At 41.5% G+C, this 24,490-nt stretch overlaps 2 protein-coding genes across 3 annotated transcripts in view; one reads left to right on the forward strand and one right to left on the reverse strand.

Annotated features, from left to right (window-relative positions):
• LOC106560745 (mannose-6-phosphate isomerase) lies at window positions 1-14,087 on the reverse strand. Of its 2 annotated transcripts, none has more exons than XM_045688070.1 (8): window positions 13,860-14,087; window positions 12,106-12,233; window positions 7,750-7,950; window positions 7,383-7,524; window positions 6,624-6,803; window positions 3,798-3,971; window positions 2,236-2,444; window positions 1-1,871 (listed from the first exon to the last, which is right to left on the reverse strand). In XM_045688070.1, the coding sequence occupies exons 1-8, from the start codon at window positions 13,900-13,902 to the stop codon at window positions 1,653-1,655; spliced, it is 1,296 nt and encodes a 431-aa protein (XP_045544026.1). In that variant the 5' UTR covers window positions 13,903-14,087; the 3' UTR covers window positions 1-1,652. The 2 variants fall into 2 exon arrangements, with proteins under 2 accessions (XP_045544026.1, XP_013979418.2); XM_014123943.2 differs by lacking the exon at window positions 13,860-14,087 and adding an exon at window positions 12,717-12,963.
• scamp2 (secretory carrier membrane protein 2) overlaps window positions 13,252-24,490 on the forward strand; it is a 14,774-nt gene continuing 3,535 nt past the window's right edge. The window contains exons 1-8 of the mRNA XM_014123944.2: window positions 13,252-13,438; window positions 20,171-20,248; window positions 20,436-20,522; window positions 20,895-21,009; window positions 21,455-21,583; window positions 22,289-22,448; window positions 22,900-23,001; window positions 24,147-24,264. Of these exons, the coding sequence (XP_013979419.1) occupies window positions 13,382-13,438; window positions 20,171-20,248; window positions 20,436-20,522; window positions 20,895-21,009; window positions 21,455-21,583; window positions 22,289-22,448; window positions 22,900-23,001; window positions 24,147-24,264 (846 nt within the window). The 5' untranslated portion in view covers window positions 13,252-13,381. The remainder of the gene's footprint in view (window positions 13,439-20,170; window positions 20,249-20,435; window positions 20,523-20,894; window positions 21,010-21,454; window positions 21,584-22,288; window positions 22,449-22,899; window positions 23,002-24,146; window positions 24,265-24,490) is intronic.

A 24,490-nucleotide genomic window follows, 5' to 3' on the forward strand; every position in this document is an offset into this window, starting at 1 on the left:
CACTAGTAGAGAATCTTTATTTAGGTTTACATACACTCTCTGTAGAAATCCATGCTACTGTAGTATGGTCAAATGCAAAACCATGCTCTCATTCCAGCTTCTATTGAAAGAAACATTCGCATAATGTTAAAGTAAAACCGTTACACTTTTAACCCATAAATCTTAGTCTTCAGACTTTGCAATCAAACCTACAGTAGTATGTATATATATTTTTTAAACTATTGTAGTGCAAACAGTTCCCATGTAAATGAAAATATCCTGGACAAAACCAGTTGGCATAAAAACAAGTTCAGAACAAATTTCTTCTTAATTTAAGTTTAAGTTATCGTTCTCTCTCAATGTTCCCGTCTTTCATTCACAAATCTTAAGTGGATCGTCGCTGTTCAATTGAAAGCACCAGGTTCGTGTTCATTAAGCACAAAATGGAAGAAAACAAATGGGGAGGTACGATCAATAAGAAACTCATTTTTCGTTTTGCTACAATGTGCTCTAATGAACACCAACCAGCAGACATGCCTGACCCAACAGAGCTTCATTCAAAATGACCAACAGTCTTGGAACAACAAACTATAGCATACAAAATGTCACTTTTTTGACCTTTGGGGAAAGCTATTTTGCGTGTTTGGGAGACTACATTGCAGTCTGCGACTACAGACTGTCTGATATACAAATTATAATCAGTAGTCATTTAGGATGCAAGATGATTCAGCACTCTACAGCCACCAACTGCAATGCAGTCCATCTCAAATCACCAACTTTGGATCCTGTAATACTGTGTGAGGTGTTACCATTGACACACTACAGCTCACAAGCCACCTTCAGTCCAGACTACTACTGAATGCATTTCTTCTGTTGGATGCGTGAGTTGAATTGCATGGTCACATGTTGCTTCAGCCTTACGGCATAAATTTTGGTTCACTAAATGCCACGGCCCTAGTGCATACATTTGTCAACTGAATCAACTTCAATGTTGGCGGTCCAGCTGAAAAAAGTCTCCCCATACAGTAGCTATGCATTCTTACTATATGCTCTATTTGTATGTACACTATGTATGCAGCAGGCAGCTATGTATGCATGTGTGAATGGCAGGTGCCTTTATTCCGCAACCATGCACAGGAATCTCAGCATACTGTAAATGCCAAATGTTCCCAATACAGCTGATAGTATTTTTAAAATGTTTTTGTTACAATGCATCGTCTTAACAGCACTAATATTGAACAGAAGATTTCCCCCACTGAAAAAAAACAAAAAACTATTCTTGCTTATGAGGTAATTAATTACAACATGCTCAATTAAAATCATCAGCAATGACAGTATGTGACACTTACAGCGAGATGTGAGCTGAGGCATACTGTACCAATGAAAACTCCATAATCACTGCCTCGATACTGTATAAACCGTCACAGAAACATGGGCCGAATAAAAAAGGACCACAGCAAGTACACACTAGCTGTGCATGTTCCTGTACCTGTCAGGGTGATTGTCTGAGAAAAATGAATGGAACTGCACATAGACTACAGTTAAGGGGTTAAAACTGGTAGTAGCCTATCACTACTGGCCTTAAGTCAGGGGACACCCTGGTATGACGAATGACACACAGGACCACAGGTTGGGTTGACATCGGTAGGAAACATTAATCAGGAGGCCTGGGGCTACAGGAGACTGCAGGCCCGGTACATGGTCATTCCGGAGGGGGAGGTGACGTGAAGGGAGACGCTCTCATTGGCTGAGATGAAGAGGACGGTGCCCCGGCTCAGGGTGATGTCAGAGAGGGCAGCAGCGGAGGTGCCGGTGGCCTCGCCCTCAATCACCAGCAGGATGCCCGCGCAGTCCACCGGGGCCACCGTGTACTGTCTGACTGAGGCTGGCACCTGGAGTTGGAGAGAGATTGGGGAATGAGGGGGAGCAGAGAGAGGAAAAAGGAAGGGAAAGGGGGTTGGAAAGAGAGGAGGCAGACAGGCGGGGAGAGAGAAAGGGGGGGGGGGGAGTGGGGAGAGGCCAAAGAGAAAAAGAAGAAAGAAGGAGGAGAAAATGACATTACATTTAAATGTAACATAGGTATGAGCCACACTGGAACAAATATGGTAATGGCTCACGACAAGAGAACCATTCAAACAGAGAATATTGTCAAGGCGGAGTATAATTGTTTGTGTTGTCTGGCGTGACAATGACCATAGGAGTTGGCAAGACAGCACAAACAGATCTGGGACCAGGCTAAATAAGTAAGCCAATTACCTGTATCCTCATGACAGTGAAGTCAGGGACAGGGGGGTCATAGAGGTAGACAAAGGGGTCTGAGGGGTCCTGTATGGAGGGGAAGATCTTGGCGCTGGCTGGAGCGGGGCTGTAGTTCAGCATCTCACACAGGGTGTTGACGTCAATGAACTTGGGCGTCAGGCCTGCGCGCACCGTGTTGTCCGAGCAGGCCATGCACTCGATGCAGTCTGAATAGCATTGTGAGAGAGAGAATGGGATATAGGACACTTTTTCAAGTAAAAAAAAATATATATATATATATATAAATTAAAGAATAGAATTCTCACTGCTCTGTATTTGAGATTCATTGTAACTTTACATGTCAACATAATTATATAATAAACAAATGTCAGATTTTAAAATGTATTTCAATAGGTAATCTCATTGTATAACAAACAGATCCACATACTGACATAGCTCCCAAAGTGTAGTTTAAAAACCAGTCTGAAGCGCTACACTTTGGAAGCAACAATACAAGTGTGCAGAATATTTGTTTTTCACTTCTACATTATCCTCTCATTAATCCAGCACCTGGAAAAACATGTTTATGGCTGTGCGCATACCACTACACTAAACAATAGCTAATCTACTGTATTATTCACCACATGGCCAAAAGTATGTGGACACCCGCTCAAACATCTCATTCCAAAATCCTTGAAGCACAGAATTGTCTAGAATGTCATTGTATGCTGTAGCATTAAGATTTCCCTTCACTGGAACTAAGGGACCTAGGCTGAACCATGAAAAACAGCCCAATACCATTATTACTCCTCCACCAAACTTTACAGTGGGCACTATACAGTCGGGCAGGTAGCGTTCTCCTGGCATTTGCCAAACCCAGATTCAGCCTTCGGACTGCCAGATGGTGACGCGTGATTCATTACTCATCACAGACAATGTGTTTCCACTGCTCCAGAGTGCAATGGCGGCGAGCTTTACACCACTCCAGCCAAAGCTTGGCATTGCACATGTTGATCTTCGGCTTGTGTGCAGCTGCTCGGCCACAGAAACCCATTTCATGAAGCTTCCGACTAACATTTATTGTGCTGACGTTGCTTCCAGAGGCTGTCTGGGACTTGGTAGTGAGTGTTGCTGCTGAGGACAGGCGATTTCTCAGCACTTGGCGGTCCTGTTTTGTGAGCTTGTGTGGCCTACCACTAAGAGGCTGAGCCATTGTTCCTCCTAGACATTTCCACTTCAGAATAACAGCTGACCGGGGCAGTTCTAACTGGGCAGAAATTTGACAAAGTGACTTGTTGGAAAGGTGGCATCCTATGACAGTGCCACGTTGAAAGACACTGAGCTCTTCAGTAAGGCCATTCTACAGCTAACTTTTGTCTATGGAGATTGCATGGCTGTGTGCTCAATTTTATACACCTGTCAGCAACGAGTCTGGCTGGAATAGCCGAATCCACTATATTGAAGGGGTGTCCACATACTTTTCTATATATAGTGCATTTCCATTGTACTCTAACAGCTTATCAATATACAACTATAACACATCTAGTTGACTCTAAGAAGCTGACTGGTTGACCCCTGACCTCCATTGAGGTACGCGTGTGGTTCATTGGCACCCAGAAACATGGCGTCGCCTGGCTCCAGCACCATGCGGTTTAGGAAGTAGATGGAAAAACAGCCGATGTCACCCGGATACTGGGAGTGGAGCCGGAGCAACAGTTCACTGTTACTGCCCGATGTGTCCTTCCCTGCAGCAGCTGAATGAGGTACAACAGGTAGAACAAAAGCCTTTAACATAGGGTCGTGTTCATTAGGGCATGCAACGAAAATGTTTTGCTACAGAAAATAAAAACACATGTTTCTTACTGAACAACCCATCTCTCTTGTGAAAGAGATTTGTATCTCAATAAGACTAACCTGGATAAATGAAGGTTTGATATTACACAGAAAGATGTCTTGGTGCAAGAGGTCCTTTGGAAAACTTGACGAAGCATTATGAAGTAGAAAATGTACAATCTCAAGGAGTATATAATTTATGCCCACATTCATGCACTATTGATTACAGGGGTTAGTGAAAAAAATAATAATAAAAAATCTTGGCCCCAGACAAGTAAACTTCCCCTTTCATGTAAGAAAGTCATAGCCATCATGCTTTTAGGGAAAGAGGATCATTTTGCACATGCATTAAACTGCGAGTTTGCCCAATTCCAGTCCTCTTGCTTAGTGGTTCCGGGGTTCTCCCTGGGAGACATTTGTATGTAGCAGGACAGAGAAGCTCAGCTCTAGGAACTTTTTAAAAAGAACATTCGACTCCAAAATGATAATTTTTCTAAATTACGCTGACACCATATAAAATATACATTTGACCTCCAGAAATGAGCCCAATAACATACTGGCAAAAATGTTTTAATTACTTTAACATATTGAACCATACATATAGGAGCCCATGCATGGTCAGATGTGCTTTAAGCATGATCACCTGTAGCCTAACTGACGCAGCATAGTGGCTATAAAATGTATTATGAGTACATAAATTATCATTCACTCAAATTCGATTTCTATTACAAAGTACAGCGCCTTCGGAAAGAATTCAGACCTTGACTTTTTCCACACTGTTATGTTACGGTCTTAATCTAAAATGGATTAAATTAATTGTTTTCCTCATCAATCTACACACAATACCCCATAATGACAAAGCGAAAACAGGTTTAGACATTTTTGCAACTGTATTAAAATAAATACCTTATTTACATGAGTATTCAGACCCCCTTACTATGAGACTCGAAATTGAGCTCAGGTGCATCCTGTTTCCATTGATCATCTTTGATGTTCCTACAACTTGATTGGAGTCCACCTGTGGTAAATTCAATTGATTGGACATGATATGGAAAAGCACACACCTGTCTATAAGGTCCCACAGTTGACAGTGCATGACAGAGCAAAAACCAAGCCACGAGGTCGAAGGAATTGTCCTTAGAGCTCTGAGACAGGATTGTGTCGAGGCACAGATCTAGGGAAGACTACCAAAACATTTCTGCAGCATTGAAGGTCCCCAAGAACAAGGTGGCCTCCTTCATTCTTAAGATGAAAGGCCAAATTTAGCAATTGGGGGAGAAGGGCTTTGGTCAGGGAGGCAACCAAGAACCCGATGGTCACTCTGACAGAGCTCCTGTGGAGATGGTTGTCCTTCTGGAAGGTTCTCCCATCTCTGCAGCACTCCACCAATCAGACCTTTATGGTAGAGTGGCCAGACAGAAGCCAGTCATCAGTAAAAGGCACATGACAGCCTGCTTGGAGTTTGGGGAAAGATGAACGTAGCAAATTTCAGAGATATCCTTGATGAAAACCTGCTCCAGAGCACTCAGGACCTCAGACTGGGGGCGAAGGTTCACCTTCCAACAGGACAACAACCCTAAGCACACAGCCAAGACAATGCAGGAGAGGCTTCAGAACAAGTCTCAATGTCCTTCCAGAGCCCCGACTTGAACCCATTCGGACATCTCTGGAGAGAACTTAAAATAGCAGTGCAGCGACGCTCCCCATTCAACCTGACAGAGCTTGAGAGGATCTGCAGAGAAGAATGGGAGAGACTCCCCAAATACAGGTGTGCCAAGCTTGTAGCATCATACCCAAAAAGATTTGAGGCTGTAATCACTGCCGAAGGTGCTTCAATTAAGTACTGAGTAAAGGGTCTGAATACTTATGTAAAATGTGATATGTTCTCTTTAATACATTTGCAAATATTTCTAAAAAACAGTTTTTGCCTTGTCATTATTGGGGTATTGTGTGTAGATTTGAGGGGCAAAAAAAAACTCCCATTTAATCCATTTTAGAATAAGCCTGTAACGTAACAAATGTGTAAAAAGTCAAGGTGTCTGAATACTTTCCGAATGCACTGTATATCATTGCTCCTTTAAAAATTAAACCTAAACCATGCTTGAAACTCCAGTTGTAAAACAGCATTTGTAAAACGATACCCCGCACGCAATTGAAGTAGAGAAATAAATGTAGTAATGTAAAACTGGGCTCCGCCTCTAACAAAAACGGCTTTCAAAATACATTTGACAACTTCTTTCAAAAGATTTACACTGATCTCAAAAACAACCTCTCCAGAATCCATATGACAGAACTCTGTCGCAGTGACTTAGAACTTTAACCCCTGTTATTATAAAAATAACCTCTTTTTGAAACTTACGCAAGAAAGTTGGGGCCTGGTACCAGATCCGTTTATGCTTTCTTTGCAACTTTTATGGCTGTTGCCAAATAGGTCATGTTTGGCTTGACATGTCAACGACCATAGGAGTTGGCTATACAGAACAAACAGATCTGGGAACAAGATAGTTGGTGTCTACCTATATGAGGAAGTGTAAGGTGTCACAAAAACAAAATATTTATTGTATGATGCTCACCTTCCTCAGTGACTCTTTTCACCAGCATGTTGAGCTGGTCCACAAACACTTTCTTCTCACAGTTCATCATGCGGGTGAAGCACTTCTTCAGGGCCAGCGAGGTGCGGCCCTCCTCCCCTATACTGCTCAGCAGCTCCTCTGCCGCCTCGTTCCCTACAAGAGCGTGGAATTCTGGCACGGCTGGGGGACACACATTTTACACTCTTAGCAAACTTTAATACAATCCTCGGACGGATTGTAACAGTCAGCCTTTTGGGCCCCCCCCCCCCCCACAAAATGGAGTGGCTCCCCTCTTGGCGGCGGAGAGAAACATGTGCAGTTTTATAGTACATTTCCTACAATTTGAACGGTAACAGTTAGCTGTACATGAAAAAAAGCATGGGGAAAGGGCTTTGCCTCCCACAGAGAGTGGTCCACTCGCCTGCATTCCCCATACTTTTGATTGCACTGCTAAGTGATACAATCCGTTTCCACTAGCATTGCTATATTCTCAAAAGATGCTAGCCAGAATATTCTGGATGTCGCTAAATAGCCAGGTAACAAACTTAATAGTTTTGAGGAAACAGCAATACCCTAGGTAAGTCAAATGAGCTAACACTTCAAATGAACTATCCCTTTAACGGGATTACTGAGTATCATTGATCTCTACTTCAGTCATCTTAAAGTGAAGGAAATCCCTCAACTGAGCTGCTGAATACATTTTAAAAACATGGACTATAAAACACTGATAATGGACAGTCTGCCAGATATGGGACTCACATTTCAGAAAGCCAATGATCTCTTCCACGGGCCTGAAGCCACAGAGGCCTTCAAAATGGGTGAGCGCGACGGCCATCTCAGGCTTGTGGTTGTTGTCAGGGTAATGCTCTGGAAACTGAGCATGGAGCCGTCCAGCCAACTCCTGGTGTGAGCCAATGGGAAAATAGCAATTTGATTAGCAAAATGAAACACATTTAGAATACAAACCCAACAAAACACACCATTTCTACTCGAGATAAATACATGTACCCCTCCACCCCCCACTTTGGTTTTTGGGTTGTTCAGTAGACATGAAACCCTTGTTTTCATTTTCCACTGCAAAATGCTGTGCTACAGTGTGCCCTAATGAACACGACCCAGTACTTACCCTGTTCGGATGGGCCTGTATGGACAGAGCGGTGTTGACCGACAGGACCTTGAAGAGGAAGGGAAGCTGGCCCTGGAAGGTGTCTTTGACCTTTGACCCCAAGCATGCTGGGTAGTCTGCAATCCACTGACCGAGCGTCCTCTGGGCTATCCGGTTGTCCTTGATGAGGGCGTCTCCTTTGGGGTGAGCACCCATCCAAAGCTGCAAGACACACAGGGAGGGGCCTCCTTGTTGACCATACAAGAGTATTTCGCTTTTAAAAACAGTTTAATAAAAAGCATGAGCTGGCACACACCCAGAGAAAATGATTTAGTGTGGAGGTGCTGACTGAGAATAAACTGTAAGCTGTAAAAACAAAAGAGTCGCACACTCCATACGTATAACCTCCTAGTATTGGGTAAAACAACGTGTCACAATCACTGTGCCTTCAGGATCTTTTTTACCCAATACATTACTGGGAGGTTATACATATGGAGTGTGAGACTTTAAAAATATATAAAAACAGTTAACATCACTTTGGGATTTAGCTTCGTCATCCACTGTGATCAAGTTTTTCAAAGATAAGAGACACCTTTAAAATAATTTAGTTTGTTTTAAGTATGAACATGTCAATAACATGCAATGAATGACAAACAGGATATGAACACAGTTCAATAGAATGATCTTCCATGCATATACGATAGCCTAGGTGCCATCCTAAGAAGCTATTGTTTAGCACCAGAGGATTGTCTTAAACAGGAGAAGGCACCCAGGCGATTGACGATGGATGCTGATTGCGGAGTATGAAAATACATCTGCCCATTCACCATAGCACGTGACTACGCGTTTCACTTGGACAAAATGTCCCCACTCCCATACTCAGACCTATTAACCTTTATGATAAACACTCCCTGTGAAGCTGAAGCTAAATAAAGAATGACTTGACAGGGCAGGCATTGAGGGAGCCTGAAGGGCTTTGTAAAAAAATTATACAAATCTGCAGGACAGGAATAATACATCGGAAGGGGGAAATACTCCATAGGCTACACCTTCAGAGAGAGCATAAGGACTTATAAAATGATTTATTCTTTATTAAAATGTCATTTTTATATTTTCTATCATTTCAAATGTTATTCTGATTTCTATTCAGTTTGTGTTGAAAAGGTTAACACCGGAGGAAAAAAAATAAAATCCAATCAGTATTTTTTTTGGGGGGTGGACATCTGCCATTTACAGGGGAGAACGACTGCCTCCTCTCATTGAAGCCACAGTACTGCAGGCATTGTTAGCGGAAAACAGGATCCCCCATTACATTGAATGGTAACAGGCAGATATTTGTTGTCAATCTTTGTGTAAAAAAAATGTTATGTTTTGAAGACAATCATGGTAATAATAATAGGATTGTAAGTAACAAGAACATTTCCCAGGACATAGACATATCTGATACTGGCAGAAAGCTTAAATTCTTGTTAATCTAACTGCACTCTCCAATTTACAGTAGCTATTACAGTGAAAAAATACCATGCTATTGTTTGAGGAGAGTGCAGTGTTATGAACTTGAAAATGTATTAATTAACAAATTAGGCACATTTGGGCAGTCTTGATATAACATTTTGAACAGAAATGCAGTGGTTCATTGGATCAGTCTAAAACATTGCACAGTGCTGCCATCTAGTAGCCAAAATCAAAATTGCACCTGGGCTGGAAAAATACATTATGGCCTTTCAAAGATGGTACAAAAAATAAAAAATAAATAAACTAAAAACCCCCGCATATTTTACCAGATCTAATGTGTTATATTATCCTACATTAATTTAACATTTCCAAACTTCAAAGTGTTTCCTTTCAAATGGTTTCAAGAATATGCATATCCTTGCTTCAGGTCCTGAGCTACAGGCAGTTAGATTTGGGTATGTCATTTTAGGTGAAAATGTAAAAAAGGGGCGGATCCTTAAGAGGTTTTTAATGGCAGCCTGCAGTACCCCGATCGGTCTTCAACTAAAGTTACTGAATGAGAGGGGGCAGCACTGTGCTAGCATGCAACGTCACTTCTTGGAGTAGCTCAAACTGTACATGTTATGTCTGCATAAAACGCCACCTTAAACGACTTAACCTGTTAGGGCTAGGGGGCAGTATTTGCACGGCTGGATATTTTTTTTTTACCCGATTTAATCTGGTTACTAATCCTACCCCGTAACTAGAATATGCATATACTTATTATATATGGATAGAAAACACTCTAAAGTTTCTAAAACTGTTTGAATGGTGTCTGTGAGTATAACAGAACTCATTTGGCAGGCAAAACCCTGAGACATTTTCTGACAGGAAGTGGATACCTGATGTGTTGTATTACCTTTAAACCTATCCCATTGAAAAACACAGGGGCTGAGGAATATTTTGGCACTTCCTATTGCTTCCACTAGATGTCACCAGCCTTTACAAAGTGTTTTGAGTCTTCTGGAGGGAGATCTGACCGAACAAGAGCCATGGAACGATGATGGCCCATTAGACACCTGGCGCGCGAGTTCATGTTGGGTACCCTCGTTCCAATACGTTATAAAAGAGTATGCATTCGTCCACCTTGAATATTATTCATGTTCTGGTTAAAAAGGCCCTAATGATTTATGCTATACAACGTTTGACATGTTTGAACGAACGTAAATATATTTTTTCCCCTCGTTCATGACGAGAAGTCCGGCTGGCTTAGATCATGTGCTAACAAGACGGAGATTTTTGGACATAAATGATGAGCTTTTTTGAACAAAACTACATTCGTTATGGACCTGTGATACCTGGAAGTGACATCTGATGAAGAGAATCAAAGGTAATGGATTATTTACATAGTATTTTCGATTTTAGATCTCCCCAACATGACGTCTAGTCTGTATCGCAACGCGTATTTTTCTGGGCGCAGTGCTCAGATTATTGCAAAGTGTGATTTCCCAGTAAGGTTATTTTTAAATCTGGCAAGTTGATTGCGTTCAAGAGATGTAAATCTATAATTCTTTAAATGACAATATAATATTTTACCAATGTTTTCTAATTTTAAGTATTTAATTTGTGGTGTTGACTTGACTGCCGGTTATTGGAGGGAAACGATTTCCTCAACATCAATGCCATAGTAAAACGCTGTTTTTGGATATAAATATGAACTTGATAGAACTAAAAATGCATGCATTGTCTAACATAATGTCCTAGGAGTGTCATCTGATGGAGATTGTAAAAGGTTAGTGCATCATTTTAGCTGGTTTTATGGTTTTGGTGACCCTGTCTTTGAATTGACAAAACATTACACACAACTCTTGTAAATGTACTGTCCTAACATACTCTAAATTTATGCTTTCGCCGTAAAACCTTTTTGAAATCGTAAAACGTGGTTAGATTAAGGAGATGTTTATCTTTCAAAGGGTGTAAAATAGTTGTATGTTTGAAAAATTTGAATTTTGACATTTATTTGGATTCAAATTTGCCGCTCTTGAAATGCACCTGCTGTTGATGGAGTGCACCACGGGGGGGACGCTAGCGTCCCCCCTAGCCCATAGAGGTTAATTTAGCTTCATCTGGCTATTGAGTCTTCACATAGGAATGAATGGTTTCATGGCTTTGTTCAGTTATTGGTCATTCAACTGTATTAGGGAAACATTTTGGAGTGACATGGAAATCAACCAATAACATTGACTTGCAATGAGTGGGACTGTTTTTACTATCTCTTCTTTAAAAAAAAATGTTTACTTCCAACTTCTCGAAGGCCTAGACATGTCATTCCTGAGAGCATGAGCAGTAGCCTAGTTTTCCCACGGTCTAGCTAGCTTTTGTTGTGTTGTGCAGCGGCTGCAGCCACAAGTGTTATCGGGGAGGATGTTTTTGCTAATTTGTTAACATCGCCCTTCATGATTAACTTTCAAAAAGAAGTTCTGTTTCAAATGACCATCATTTGGTGAGTGGCACTGTTTTTTTGCACCTCACTTGCTCTTAGCCATCTCTTTGAAAATAATGCGTGTGAAACATTGTTGCATTTATACTTTAGATCACTGGTTACTTTGTGTGCTGAACGTGATAAAAGATGTTCGCAATGGGAAGTATATTGTAAATTTCGATTTGTAAATGCTTAATGTTTTTGTTATGATTGGGGGCCTACTGGCCTTTAATGAATGGGTCGCTTTTAACAGCATGTTGTGTGTGACTGCTCTCTTTCTTGTGGCTGTGTATATGTTTTATAAAAAGTATTCTCTCCTACACAGAGTGCGCAGATTACGGTCACCTTAGATGTGTCACTATTGTCGTCGCTAGACTATTGGTGACGTTTGACGTTTTGGAATATTCTTTTCCCCGCTAAAGGTCTAGGTCCAATAGTCACGGTTCACCACTAAATCTTACCTCGGCATAATGTTTGTCAGCTTCAATGACAGCTGAGGTATCCCCACCAACAACCAGTTTGGCCACCTCACTGTCCAGACCGACCTTCCCCCATGCATAGTTCTGCACTGCACAGGATAGCGGGAATACTGTAAAATGAGAACAAAGACAGTCAGTAACTTTCAATATGAACAACATGCACACCAATTTTATCACAAGTCTACAATATGACTGAGAATCGCACTTTTGAGTAAGTCCCTCCGCACTGCTGAATCTGCAGCGTTCATTGAAAGCAAAACATCAGCTATTTTATAGGTTATTGAACTCAACCTTTCAATTGGAATATATCTCGTGTAAATCATGTGTTCTCGTTTTCAGAATGCTAAACAGTACACGATAACTAATGCGTTTGTGTGCTCTATTATGAAGGTGGCTCACGTGCAGAAAACGTAATCTCTGATAAAATTTCAATGGATGCTTGCGAACGAAGTTGCTTTACTTCACATTTAAATACGAAAATACGCTCTGCTGTTCGATTGCTGTTATATGGCGACATTGTCGCTACATGTAATGACACTGTCAAAGGTATTTTACGGATTAAATCAATACAAAAAAGGAGAAATATGTCTCACCTCTTACTTCCTCCATGGCTGCAACGTCGGCTGTCACTGTAGTTCTGACGTCTTGATATGGCCTTGGGCTCATCCTATGCCACGTTCAAAACAACTGGGAACTCGGAAATCTCTGACTTCCGACTTCAGTGCGTTCAAGACAAACGGGAACTCGGGAGAAACATTTTTTAAATGGTCATCCAACTCGGAATACCAAATCGAATACTCTGTCATCTTTCTAGAGCTCCGACTTTCCGATCTGAAAATCAATTGGAGATTTCCGAGTTCTGAGTTCCCAGTTGTTTTGAACGTGGCATGTATATGTTACTTTCAACCCATCTTTATGTATGTATTTCCCTCTGCTACAGTTTACTGATCAAATTAAAATCATCGTGCCATTAATACACATCGACTTGTTTCAAATTAGTATAAAATACATGCACAAATGTTTTGTCTATTTGTTTTGTAAATAAATCGGACACATGACGTCTCCAAAAACACATATTTTGATCTAAAGGTGGGGCCCTTACTTGACTAGTCCAATGACGTAGTAAACGTCATCTCATACGTGACCAACGTCTGCGCACTAAACACTAAGTTAGCAGTGCGATAAAAAGGAGCATATCAAACGATAGGAGGACTGTGTATTGTTTATACTTTGAGGAGATCTATAAAACGCCATTAAAATGTCGGGATTTGATGATAACCCATTTGCAGATTCGTCCAATGTCAATCCTTTCCAAGTAAGACCCTTTCATTCCACACTAGAGTTGATACAAAGTTGCTGCTAACTTTTAACAAAGATTTGCTAAAAAGTAACACAAAGAAACCTAATGGGTGTATTCTGTGTTTAATTCGGGCGACGTGGCATGATTGACAAAACTTCAGCCTCTAATTTGTCATTGTCTGCAAATGAGGGTGGGGTTTCGCCGTTCTCTCAGATACAGGAAGTTGAAAATGTGGTTTAATGCAAATTTGATAAAGGAAATAGTTTACAAGCTGATAGACTGGTCTACTACTTCTTCTCAAAATAATATGGAATTCCACAAGTTAGCTAGCACGCCATGGCATAGGCTATACGTTCTTAGGGTAGACTACTGTTCGTGAACACATTGTCTGTATCATCTGTTTTTCATAAACCGAAACCTACAGAATTCAGTTTACCTTTATATGGGGACCAACCTGGACTCCGAGGTAGACATATCATAGTAAATGTAAATCCGATGCACTCCAATTGGTCTGATATATGTTCCGTTTCATGTGATATGCATTAATTTGTGGATGTCCATCATCCATTTTGTATGATATGTTATGAATTTGCAAAGCGTATGATATGTTACAAATTCATATTTGTTGGGGCAACATTAGCTAGGTTGCTAACACCAGAGATATTAGAGAAAGGAGATCGAAACCCCATTGCGCAATCAATGGAGGAATGTGTAAAAAAATATACCCCAAGCAGTAGAATATCGACCAATTGCGTTCACGTTGTCATGCCGCATCACGCGGTTGCTAAGATAATTGTCACGCAATCCCTTCTCAGAGTCAGGTTGAGTCGAGAAACGTGCCTATTTTCCCTGCCAGTACGTAATGTCACGATTCCAAAGCTATACAATAATATAGATAGCAAGTTAATTATCTCACATCTCGGAAAATATGTGTGATGTTGATGAAATTCATGCTAATGTTGGGTTGTTCAGCTAGTGCTCAATCGACTCCCATTCACTCCTTGAAGGACAATTCTCTTTGTCCCAAAATAGCCCAGAATGCACCGCACAGCCTATTGACGTAGCATGGGCAATATACATAATACGATTCCAATGGAGTTTCCCATCTCTTCTGAAGCATCGTTGCTAACACTAACGTTAACTAGTTGGCTAATGTTAGCGGGGTTAGGGGAAGGGTTAGCTAACATGCTAAGTAGCTAAAAAGTAGTAAGAAGTTGCTAAAGTTGCCCCTGATGAGATTCATGATGACAGAAAATATAATTCTACAAGAAACAAAAATATAAACGCAACATGCTACAATTTCAAAGATTTTACAGACTTACAGTTCACAGGTAGACAGACAGACATGTATACATAGTCTTACACACACTCAAGTAAATACACAGGGCATCAGAATACTGTTGCTTTCCTAATTAAAATGGTACACAAAAACACTACACACAGACATGCACGCGCACACACACAGAGGTGTACACATATACTGAACAAAAATATAAACGCAACATGCAACAATTTCAAAGATTTGACTGAGTTACAGTTCATATAAGGAAATCAGTCATTAGACCCTAATCTGTGGATTTCTGTTAATACAGATATGCATCTGTTGGTCACAGTTACCTTAAGAAAAAGGTAGGGGCATAGATCAGCAAACTAGTCAGTATCTGGTGTGACCACCATTTTTCTCATGCAGCGCGACACATCTCCTTCACATAGAGTTGATCAGGCTGTTGACTGTGGCCTTTGGAATGTTGTCCCACTCCTCTTCAATGGCTGTGCGAAGTTTCTGGATATTGGTGGGAACTGGAACATGCTATTGTACATGTCGATCCAGAGCATCCCAAACGCGCTCAATGGGTGACATTTCTGGTGACTTCACTTTACTGTACTATGTTATGTCTAGTTTGACACCAGGCTGTGTGGACTGACTTCATAGCTTCCATGACGTCTAGGCTGTAGGTCTACAGTTCAGCTGCACCTTTTACAAAGGGCCTATCTCTCTATGGACTTGAACAAGCTTATGGCCACACTGGCCATCAAGGAAGTGTGAGAGCGATAAGCTGAACAAACTCAATTGCACAGCAGCGAGATGGCATATAGGCTAGGCATGAATATAAATTATCTTTGATCAAGAGCAGTAGGCTGAATTTGTCCGAATTAATGCTACAGATCTTGCAACGCTGCAAAACTCTGTTTCCTGTGACTACTATGTAGAGTTTTGCAAACTTCTTCTATTGGCTAGAGCCACAGCTGGTAAGTCCATTGAACAGTAGGGTGGTTGCATTGTCCCATTTGAGTATTTTACAGTATATTCTAACAATACCTCTGCATATAGAATGCTGCATACTTTAGGGTACAATACCAATTTTCAGTACGTTTGCCATCAGTTAAAGGACTGGCCTAGTGTGTAATGTTGACAGAATGCAAAATCTAGGCTTAACAAATCATATCCACTGTTTCAATCAGAACTTACAGAAACCAAATACCAAGTAGGCTATATAGCACGCTCTGTTTGCTACTCGTAGAGTGAAAAACAGTATTACTGTAACCACGTCACATTTTGATTCAGACCTACAATTACTTCAATAGTAGCTAATAGTTGCAAAGCAATCGCTCTTCCTGTACTTTCACTGTCTCTAGTTCACAATGGTACTGACTGTTTGCTTGCAGGGTGTGTATGCGCCTGAACAAATAGCTCAGCCTACAGTTCACAGCTGCTGTTCACATGTCTGATATTGCAATTCTGGGCGTTATTACTCAATTATGAATTCGGATATGAAGTCTGACTCGCCGTTGGATTAGATATGAGTTTGCCTTAGCTGTGGGTTTGTGAAACTGCAAAACCTTGGTAATCATTGGTGACCACACACACACACACACTGCCAGGGTAGCCTATATAGGAATGTCTGGTGTGACGTTGTCAAAGTCTACTTTCTAGTAGGCTGCTAGGCTAATTCACTGGTTTCTCTATAGACAACACCACTCCCTGGTTGTTATTACTGTATTGTTGAGAGAGCGTCCCGTCTTGTATTTCTTGTTGGTTAGGCTTATGTATGTTTCTGCCGTCATTTGTTTCCCAAACTACCTCAAACATACAGTGCATTCTGAAAGAATTCAGACCCCATGACTTTTCCACATTTTGTTACATTACAGCCTTATTCTAAAATTGATAACATTTTCTCATCAATATACACACAATACCCCATAATGACAAAGCAAAAACAGGTAATTAGAAATTATATATATATATATATATATATACACACATAAGTATTCATGTATTTGGGGAGTTTCTCCCATTCTTCTCTGCAGATCCTCTCAAGCTCTGTCAGGTTGGATGAGGAGCATCGCTGCACAGCTATTTTCAGTTCTCTCCAGAGATGTTCCATCGGGTTCAAGTCCGGACTCTGGCTGGGCCACTGAAGGACATTCAGAGATTTGTCCCGAAGCCACTCCTGCGTTGTCTTGGCTGTGTGCTTGGGGTTGTTGTCCTATTGGATGGTGAACCTTCGCTCCAGTCTGAGGACCTGCTCCAGAGGGCTCAGGACTTCATCAAGGATCTCTCTGTACTTTGCTCCGTTCATCTTTCCCTCAATCCTGACGAGTCTCCCAGTTCCTGCCACTGAGAAATATCCCCACAGCATGATGCTGCCACCACCATGCTGGTGCCAGGTTTCCTCCTGACGTGACACTTGGCATTCAGGCCAATGAGTTCAATCTTGGTTTCATCAGAACAGGGAATCCAAGCGGGCTGTCATGTGCCTTTTACTGAGGAGTGGCTTCTTACTGGCCACTCTACCATAAAGGTCTGATTGGTGGAGTGCTGTATAGATGGTTGTCCTTCTGGAAGGTTCTCCCATCTCCACAGACGAACTCTGGAGCTCTGTCAGAGTGATCTTCTGGTTCTTGGTCACCTCCCTGACCAAGGCTCTTCTCCCGATTGCTCAGTTTGGCCAGGCGGCTAGCTCTATTAAGAGTCTTGGTGATTCCAGACTTCTTCCATTTAAGAATAGTGGAGGCCACTGTTCTTGGACCTTCAATGCTACAGAAATGTTTTGGTAGTCTTCCCCAGATCTGTGCCTCGGCACAATCCTGTCTCGGAGCTCTACGGACAATTCCTTGGACCTCATGGCTTGGTTTTTGCTCTGACATGCACTGTCAACTGTGGGATCTTATATAGACGGGTGCGTGCCTTTCCAAATCATGTCCAATCAATTGAATTTACCACAGGTGGACTCCAATCAAGTTGTAGGAACATCTCAAGGATGATTAATGGAAACAGGATGCACCTGAGCTCAATTTTGAGTCTCATAGCAAAGGGTCTGAATACTTATGTAAATAAGGTATTTCTGTTTTTTTTGTTTTTTTTAACACATTTCTAAAAACCTGTTTTCGGTTTGTCATTATGGGATATTGTGTTTAGATTGAGGGATAAAAAATAAATAAAAAAATAAAGTTTAGAATAAGGCTGTAATGTGGAAAAAATGGAATGTGTCTGAATACTCTCCGAATGCACTGTATCCATATTTGTGTGGTCACCAATGATTACGAAGGTTTGCCATCTATTTAATTGATTGAATTCTTAAATGGCAGGGATGTCTCTTCATCCTTCTTGGGAAAGCTGCCAGGTGTGTCAATAGAGGGGCGGATGGCTACTACGCAAGTCGGAGTATAAGGCATATGTGTCACATGACTTCATGTGTGACACATTATCATGTGCTGAGAGCAGACCGACTCCCACCTGTTCCTATCAACCCCCATGTCTCTTCTGGATTTCGTTTGTTTGTACTGCTCTGCTCTCGGGCCAGGGGTCATTCAGCCTTTACTTGAAGTTGACTAAACGGTCCTGTAAATAATTAGCCTAGCTTAGGCTAACATCAATCCTTTCTCTGATACCCACTGAAATATCAAGTCAAACTGGACTCCGGGATGAATGTGGTTGTCCCTGATTTTTTTTTTTTTTTTTGATACACTGTTTTTTGACTTCAGGAAATGAAGCTTCTTGAGATATTCTACCTCTCGAAATAACACACGAATTCATAAGCAAACTCTTTTAAGTGAGCGCTGAAATGAAAGGCTACGTGCGTCACGTGAACGTTGTCAATGTTGCGTCACATTCCTTCCTGTGATGAATCATTAGGCCTATTAGATGAGCCAATTATGTCGTAATAGTAAGAATGAGTGTTGCATATTGGCATTTCCATCTAAAAGGACCCATGAGCAACAACATGTGAAGTTAAATTGGAGCATGTCACATAAAAGCCAGTAGTCTTTCTTTTTGAGAAATGAAGGTATATACATGTTTTAACCATTGCTTATTCCTAATTTTCAGGATTGGAAAAGGCTTTGATTTCTGGTCAAACAGATGGATAAAGGGTCATCTACCAGGAAAAAGTCTTAACATTTATTAAAAATGGATCAAAATAGAATAATGTTGAAGTAAAGACCCATGCCAATTAATATCAACACCTATATTTGGTTTTGGAGAAATGATTTGCCTTCTATAAGTTCAAGAAACATTGCTTTGTGCCTTGTAACTCTGTTACCAAAAACCCACATATCTTTAAGATATTTTCTCATTTCTCTCCCTCATGAGTAGGGAGGATAACAAAAGTAACAGATAAAGGTAGACCTACAAATTAGTTTGTTTTTACTGATATCAAGTTTGTTTATTAATTATTAAGTGATTAAAAAAATAATAATCGGTAACTGAATTATCAAAAAATCAGTATTGGAATTACTGCAACTGAATTGGCTACAATGGGACATCATAGTAGTCACAAACTACAGTTGGGTAACTTGCTACCTGTCCTCCCTTCCACTGGCATATTGTTATGTTCAGCTCATAACAGTTTTTTTCCCCCCTGATTTTTTTTACTTTTTTTTTAAACAAAGTGGAAGATATTGTCCAGATTCTCTCTCCAGTTAATATCACCTCTTCCAGCTCTTACTGACACCTACCACCTACCCTCTTTCCATTTACTATAACAAGCATCCTCACCCACTGAGCACCGACCGACCCCCGGACATCCCATGGACGTTGAAATTTGGTCAGTCCGCCCTAGCCGGACCAAATTGGACCAATCATAGACGTCTATGTTTCTCGAATGTGCACAGTAAAGGAAAGTAGAGTGCAGTACTGTATAATGAATGTATTGCACTGTACTATAGTGTGCTGTAATGGCCAAAACTTGTGAAACAGACTTCTGTGATTTGTTTCAGATTTGGTCTGGTCCAGACCAACCAAATGTGGTCTTGTTTGGGGGCGGAGGTCTTTACATTAATAGCCAGTGTGTAGATATAAAATATGCAAAATAAGGATATTACATTTTTCTACCTTTGTGTACCTATTCAGGATACATCACCATGAAGAGAATGACATTTATAATTACGCATTTCTGTATAGTACAGATCAGGGTCCCATGATGTAATTCCGTTACCAGATGTAAATCCGATTCACCTACTGTAGTTCAATAAACAAAACCATATATTTTTCATGTCATAGCTGACATCCCATTCTTTCTGCAGAATTCTTTGAATCTTAATTCAGAGTAGATATTTAACAGAATGTTTGGAAAACGTGGTCGCATTAAATATGCATCTGCACAATTCTTACAATAAATGTGTTTTTGTGAAATTCTGTGTAAGTTGTTCAAAGTAGTCCTTGTACATAGAGTTGTATCATTTGTTAAAGTTTGAAATCAATAGTTTTTGTTTGGCATACATTTTAAAGTGTTGTTTTTGTTTCAGGATCCCTCAGTTACACAAGTCACCAACTCTGGTGTAGACCACATTGAGCAATTTAACCCTTTCCCAGACCATCAGACGGTAAGATTACCTGCTTTTTACCCTAGCATGAACACACACATACACTCTGTAATACAACAAACCAAACCACTCACTGATCAAAACTACAGTAACTGATGTGGACTAGATTGATGCCCGTTGATCACAGATTGTGTGTTGGTGTTTGTCCCACCTTTTTTCAGTCTGCCATGTGTCTTTCCTGTTTCAGGCTGGCCTATCGGGGCCCACCATTCCGGCTTCCACGACCCTTTCCCAGCCTGCCGTGCTCCAGCCATCCACAGAGCCCGGCCCAAAGGTCAGTGATGGCGCTTGTCACTAGTTCACTATGAAACCAAAAGCCATCGACGTCTTCGCATGAGACTGAAAATACAGACTTTTTCACATTTAACTGTCTACCTGTCTATACTAATTTAAGCTATATGGACATTTTTGCTTCTGGGGGTGCCAAAAGGGGTCCCCTAAATGGACAGATATATAGTCCAGAAAAGACCACAGTGGACAGAAAGGGGACACGGCTACCATGAGCAAAAGCATGTATTGTTTGCCTAAAACTATTTGTGTGGTTTCATGAGATAAGGCATTGATTACATTAATATTATTATCATACATGTATGTGAACCATACAACCAAAGTGTGACCTGTCCTCTCTCCCCTCCTGTCTCTGCAGGCCACGGCAGCTGCAGCCCAGGCCAGCCTGCTGAGGCAGCAGGAGGAGCTGGAGAGGAAGGCTGCAGACCTGGATCGCAGAGAGCAGGCACTTCAGAGCAGGGGAGCCTCCACAGGTCACTCCTCTTCACTCTATTCTCTCTCTATACATGCCACGCCTTTTATACACCACTCACACTCTGAAGATATCCTACCTCAACAAGTTTTGGGTCAATTTCAGTTCAAACAATTCAGGAAGTTAACAGAAATTCTAGGACTTTCATGTAGTAATTCGGGAAGAAAAACTGCAATTCCTGGAATTTCAGTTTGAATTTCAGTGTACTTCCTAAATAAATGGAATTGACCCCAACCCTGCCTCTGACATTCCTTACCTCTACAGCAGGGATGGGGTCAATGGCCACTTCATTTCAGGCAAGCCAGGAAGTGAATTCAAATTCATGAATGGAAAAATCTTCATGGGAAAGATGAGGATCAATCAGGATACATTTAAAATTTAGACAATCGAGCTGATGGGAAAAAGTGATTGATTGAATGTTAATCAATGAATTTCTATTGTAATAGGCAAAGAAAACAACTGGCCACCTCTTCCCAAGATCTTTCCCATCAAGCCTTGCTTCTACCAGGACTTCTCAGAGGAGATTCCTGTGGAGTACCAGAGGGTCTGCAAGATGATTTACTATCTGTGGATGTGTAAGTACTCTGTGTGTGTGTGTGCGCGCGCATGCATGCAGTACTACCGCAGAGAGTGGTTTGTTACTTTGTTAAATACCACAAAGATGCTGACTCATGGTATATTGTAATGTGACGCACTGCCCCCCCCCCCCCCCACCCTTCCTTAATACCTCATAGAGTCGATGTCTGTGCGGAAGTCTAATGAGCAGAATAACAAAATCCCATTAAAAAGCTGTCAGTTTAAGCTAGAGATATACCGTTTGTTGCATGGGCTGCGTCTCCATCCACCACACCCTCCCATGTCGGCCTTCCCGCATCTTCGGTGGAAGGTGGCAGAGCCACAGCGGTGTTTGTCAGACCAGGATACGTTTTCACGGGTCTCGTCTGAAGTTGGTACCGCCGATTTGCCAACTTCTGTCTGTAGCGTCCGAACGGTTTGGGCTACAAACTAATATGACTCCGCCATCAAAAGCTGAGACTGTCACAAACACGTAGATGTTGTACATGTTTTGCTTTACAACGCCCACAAGACTCGTCTGAAGGTAACCCGGTACCGGGCCATAAAATTCCAAATCAAATAGCTAAATGATCCATGGTATGACCCTCTTAAAACAATTCCATAAGTTTTGCAACGGAAAACAAAAATTAGACCAGGTTGCCTCACCGTGTTTCAGTCAGTTTTCTTCCATTTGGTGCCTAATGAACACAACCCTCTCCCTCCAGTCCACTGTGTGACTCTGTTCCTCAACCTGCTGGCATGTTTGGCCCACTTCACCGCGGATTCCGCGTACGGTGTGGACTTTGGCCTGTCCATCCTCTGGTTCATCCTGTTCGCCCCCTGCTCCTTCATCTGCTGGTACAGACCCGTCTACAAGGCCTTCAAGTGAGTACCAGGATTGACTGTTGAGTTGCCATTATGTAATAGCTTAAAGGGACAGTTTTCCTGTTTTGACCCCAATCTCAATTCATTTCTTACCATATTTGCGTAAAGCACATTTTGGCATCCAATTTATTTGCATTGCACTGGTGGACAACATTGTAACATTGCACAGTGTTGAAGGAAGGTTAAAATACTTGCAATATAAATGGTTTCCTGTTTTCTTTTTCAGTCTTGACTTTCATGCCCACTAGTAAAATGATCATGACATTTTTGATGTTGATGGCATCCCGTCCATTAGCCAAATACCTGTAAGGGACGGACCAGACACGGAGGCACAAAGTAGTGTGTAAAATGAAGGGTTTTACTTCCCAAAGATCTGCCTGATTCTGATATTGAATTGACATCCAATGTGAGTTCGTTCAACCCTGTGTGCTCGGTCTCACTTCTTTTGCAGGACGGACAGCTCCTTCAGTTTCTTCTTGTTCTTCTTCGTGTTCTTCTGCCAAGTGGTGTTGTTCGTCATCCAGTCTGTGGGCATCCCCAAGTGGGGAAACAGGTGGGTCTGAGGGACAGGTCTGAATGGGACGCTATAGATGTATTTTTTTTGTTTTGTTGCATGTCTTCAATCTGTATGTGTGGGGGTGGAGGGGGATTGCGCGTGCACATATGTGTTTTTGTGCGTGTGTGTGTGTACGAAGGTGTACATGCCGGCCTTTGAGATTTCTCTCCATCTCTCTTTTTCTCGCCCATCTCCTCTCTCACTCTTCTTGTCATGTCTTTGACAGATTCCCTCCTACTAGCGTCTCTCGTTCCTCCTAAAGACTCCTCTGTAAGTGAGAGGCTTTGGCTCCTTCTGCTCTTCCTGCAGTAACTCTCCTCTCCTGGCCCTCTTCCAATACTACAACCCCATCCAGAAACAACCCCCCCCCCACACACACACACATCGTCAGTGTTGGCAGATCTGAGCGAATTAGATACAGTAGGTGTAAGCGAGCAATATGGTGAAAGGTCCGCTATGTCCTGTGCTGAAGCTAGGCGGAAACATCACCATTTTGCTTACACCTATCTATCCTATTTGTTTAGGTCGGCCAAGTGGATGTTTCTGAGAAAATGCACTTGTACAGAATTCGAAAAGGGGGGGGAGAATGTCAATTGCATTTGCTTGATTCCTTGCGTCCTCTTTCCTCACCTCCTTCTCAGAACCCATTGTATGAGAAGGTTGGGAATCAAGGAAATGCAATTGAGATTCTCCCAAGGCCTCGGGTCTTTTTACTTCCCACCCATCTGTTTAGTTGTGCTTTCCTCTGTCTGATTAAACATGAAGCTTCTTACTCTCTTCTGACTCTTAGTCAGAATGGTGTATGTCACTGAGGATGACCTCCAGGTGGTTCATTGTCAAAAGTGAATAGCAATCTAGGGGAACTCGACAGATGCATTGCTTTGAATTGTTGATAAGTTAATATAATTTATCTGAAAATATTTTTCATAAATTAAACTCCAACCTTTTAAGACCCCCCCCTCATGTTTCGTCAATGAAATGGAGTATTTTGGGAAATTCTATAAATATTGTGAATATAAACCATAGAATAGTTCAATGGTGAATAACATACATTTTATAACATCATTTCATAGGACAATACATTCACATATTGGACTAAATTAAACGAATTACCCTATATTGATCCCTCTTTTTGATTCCAGTGGTTGGATCGCCTCGTTCTCCATCATCAGCACCAACAAGGCAGTGGGAGCCATCATGATCGTGGTGGCTTGCTTCTTCACCATGTGCGCTGTGCTGTCAGTCATCCTACTTAAGATGGTATGTGGTGTTACAGTACCCATCTGTATGTTACAACTGTACATATCCAGACTTGGGGGACAAAACAGTTTTTTTTTCTTTACTTGTGACTGAGCACTATTTTTTTTCTTCAGTATGACCACATGACTGTGGTGCTTTACTATAAACTTGTATAGACATGATGACTACAAATCCCATTGTTCACTTCTGTTCAAGCTACAGTGAACTGCTCTTACTAGAACACACG

The sequence above is a fragment of the Salmo salar genome, chromosome ssa10 (assembly GCF_905237065.1).
Source record: "Salmo salar chromosome ssa10, Ssal_v3.1, whole genome shotgun sequence".
Taxonomy (NCBI): Eukaryota; Metazoa; Chordata; class Actinopteri; order Salmoniformes; family Salmonidae; genus Salmo; species Salmo salar.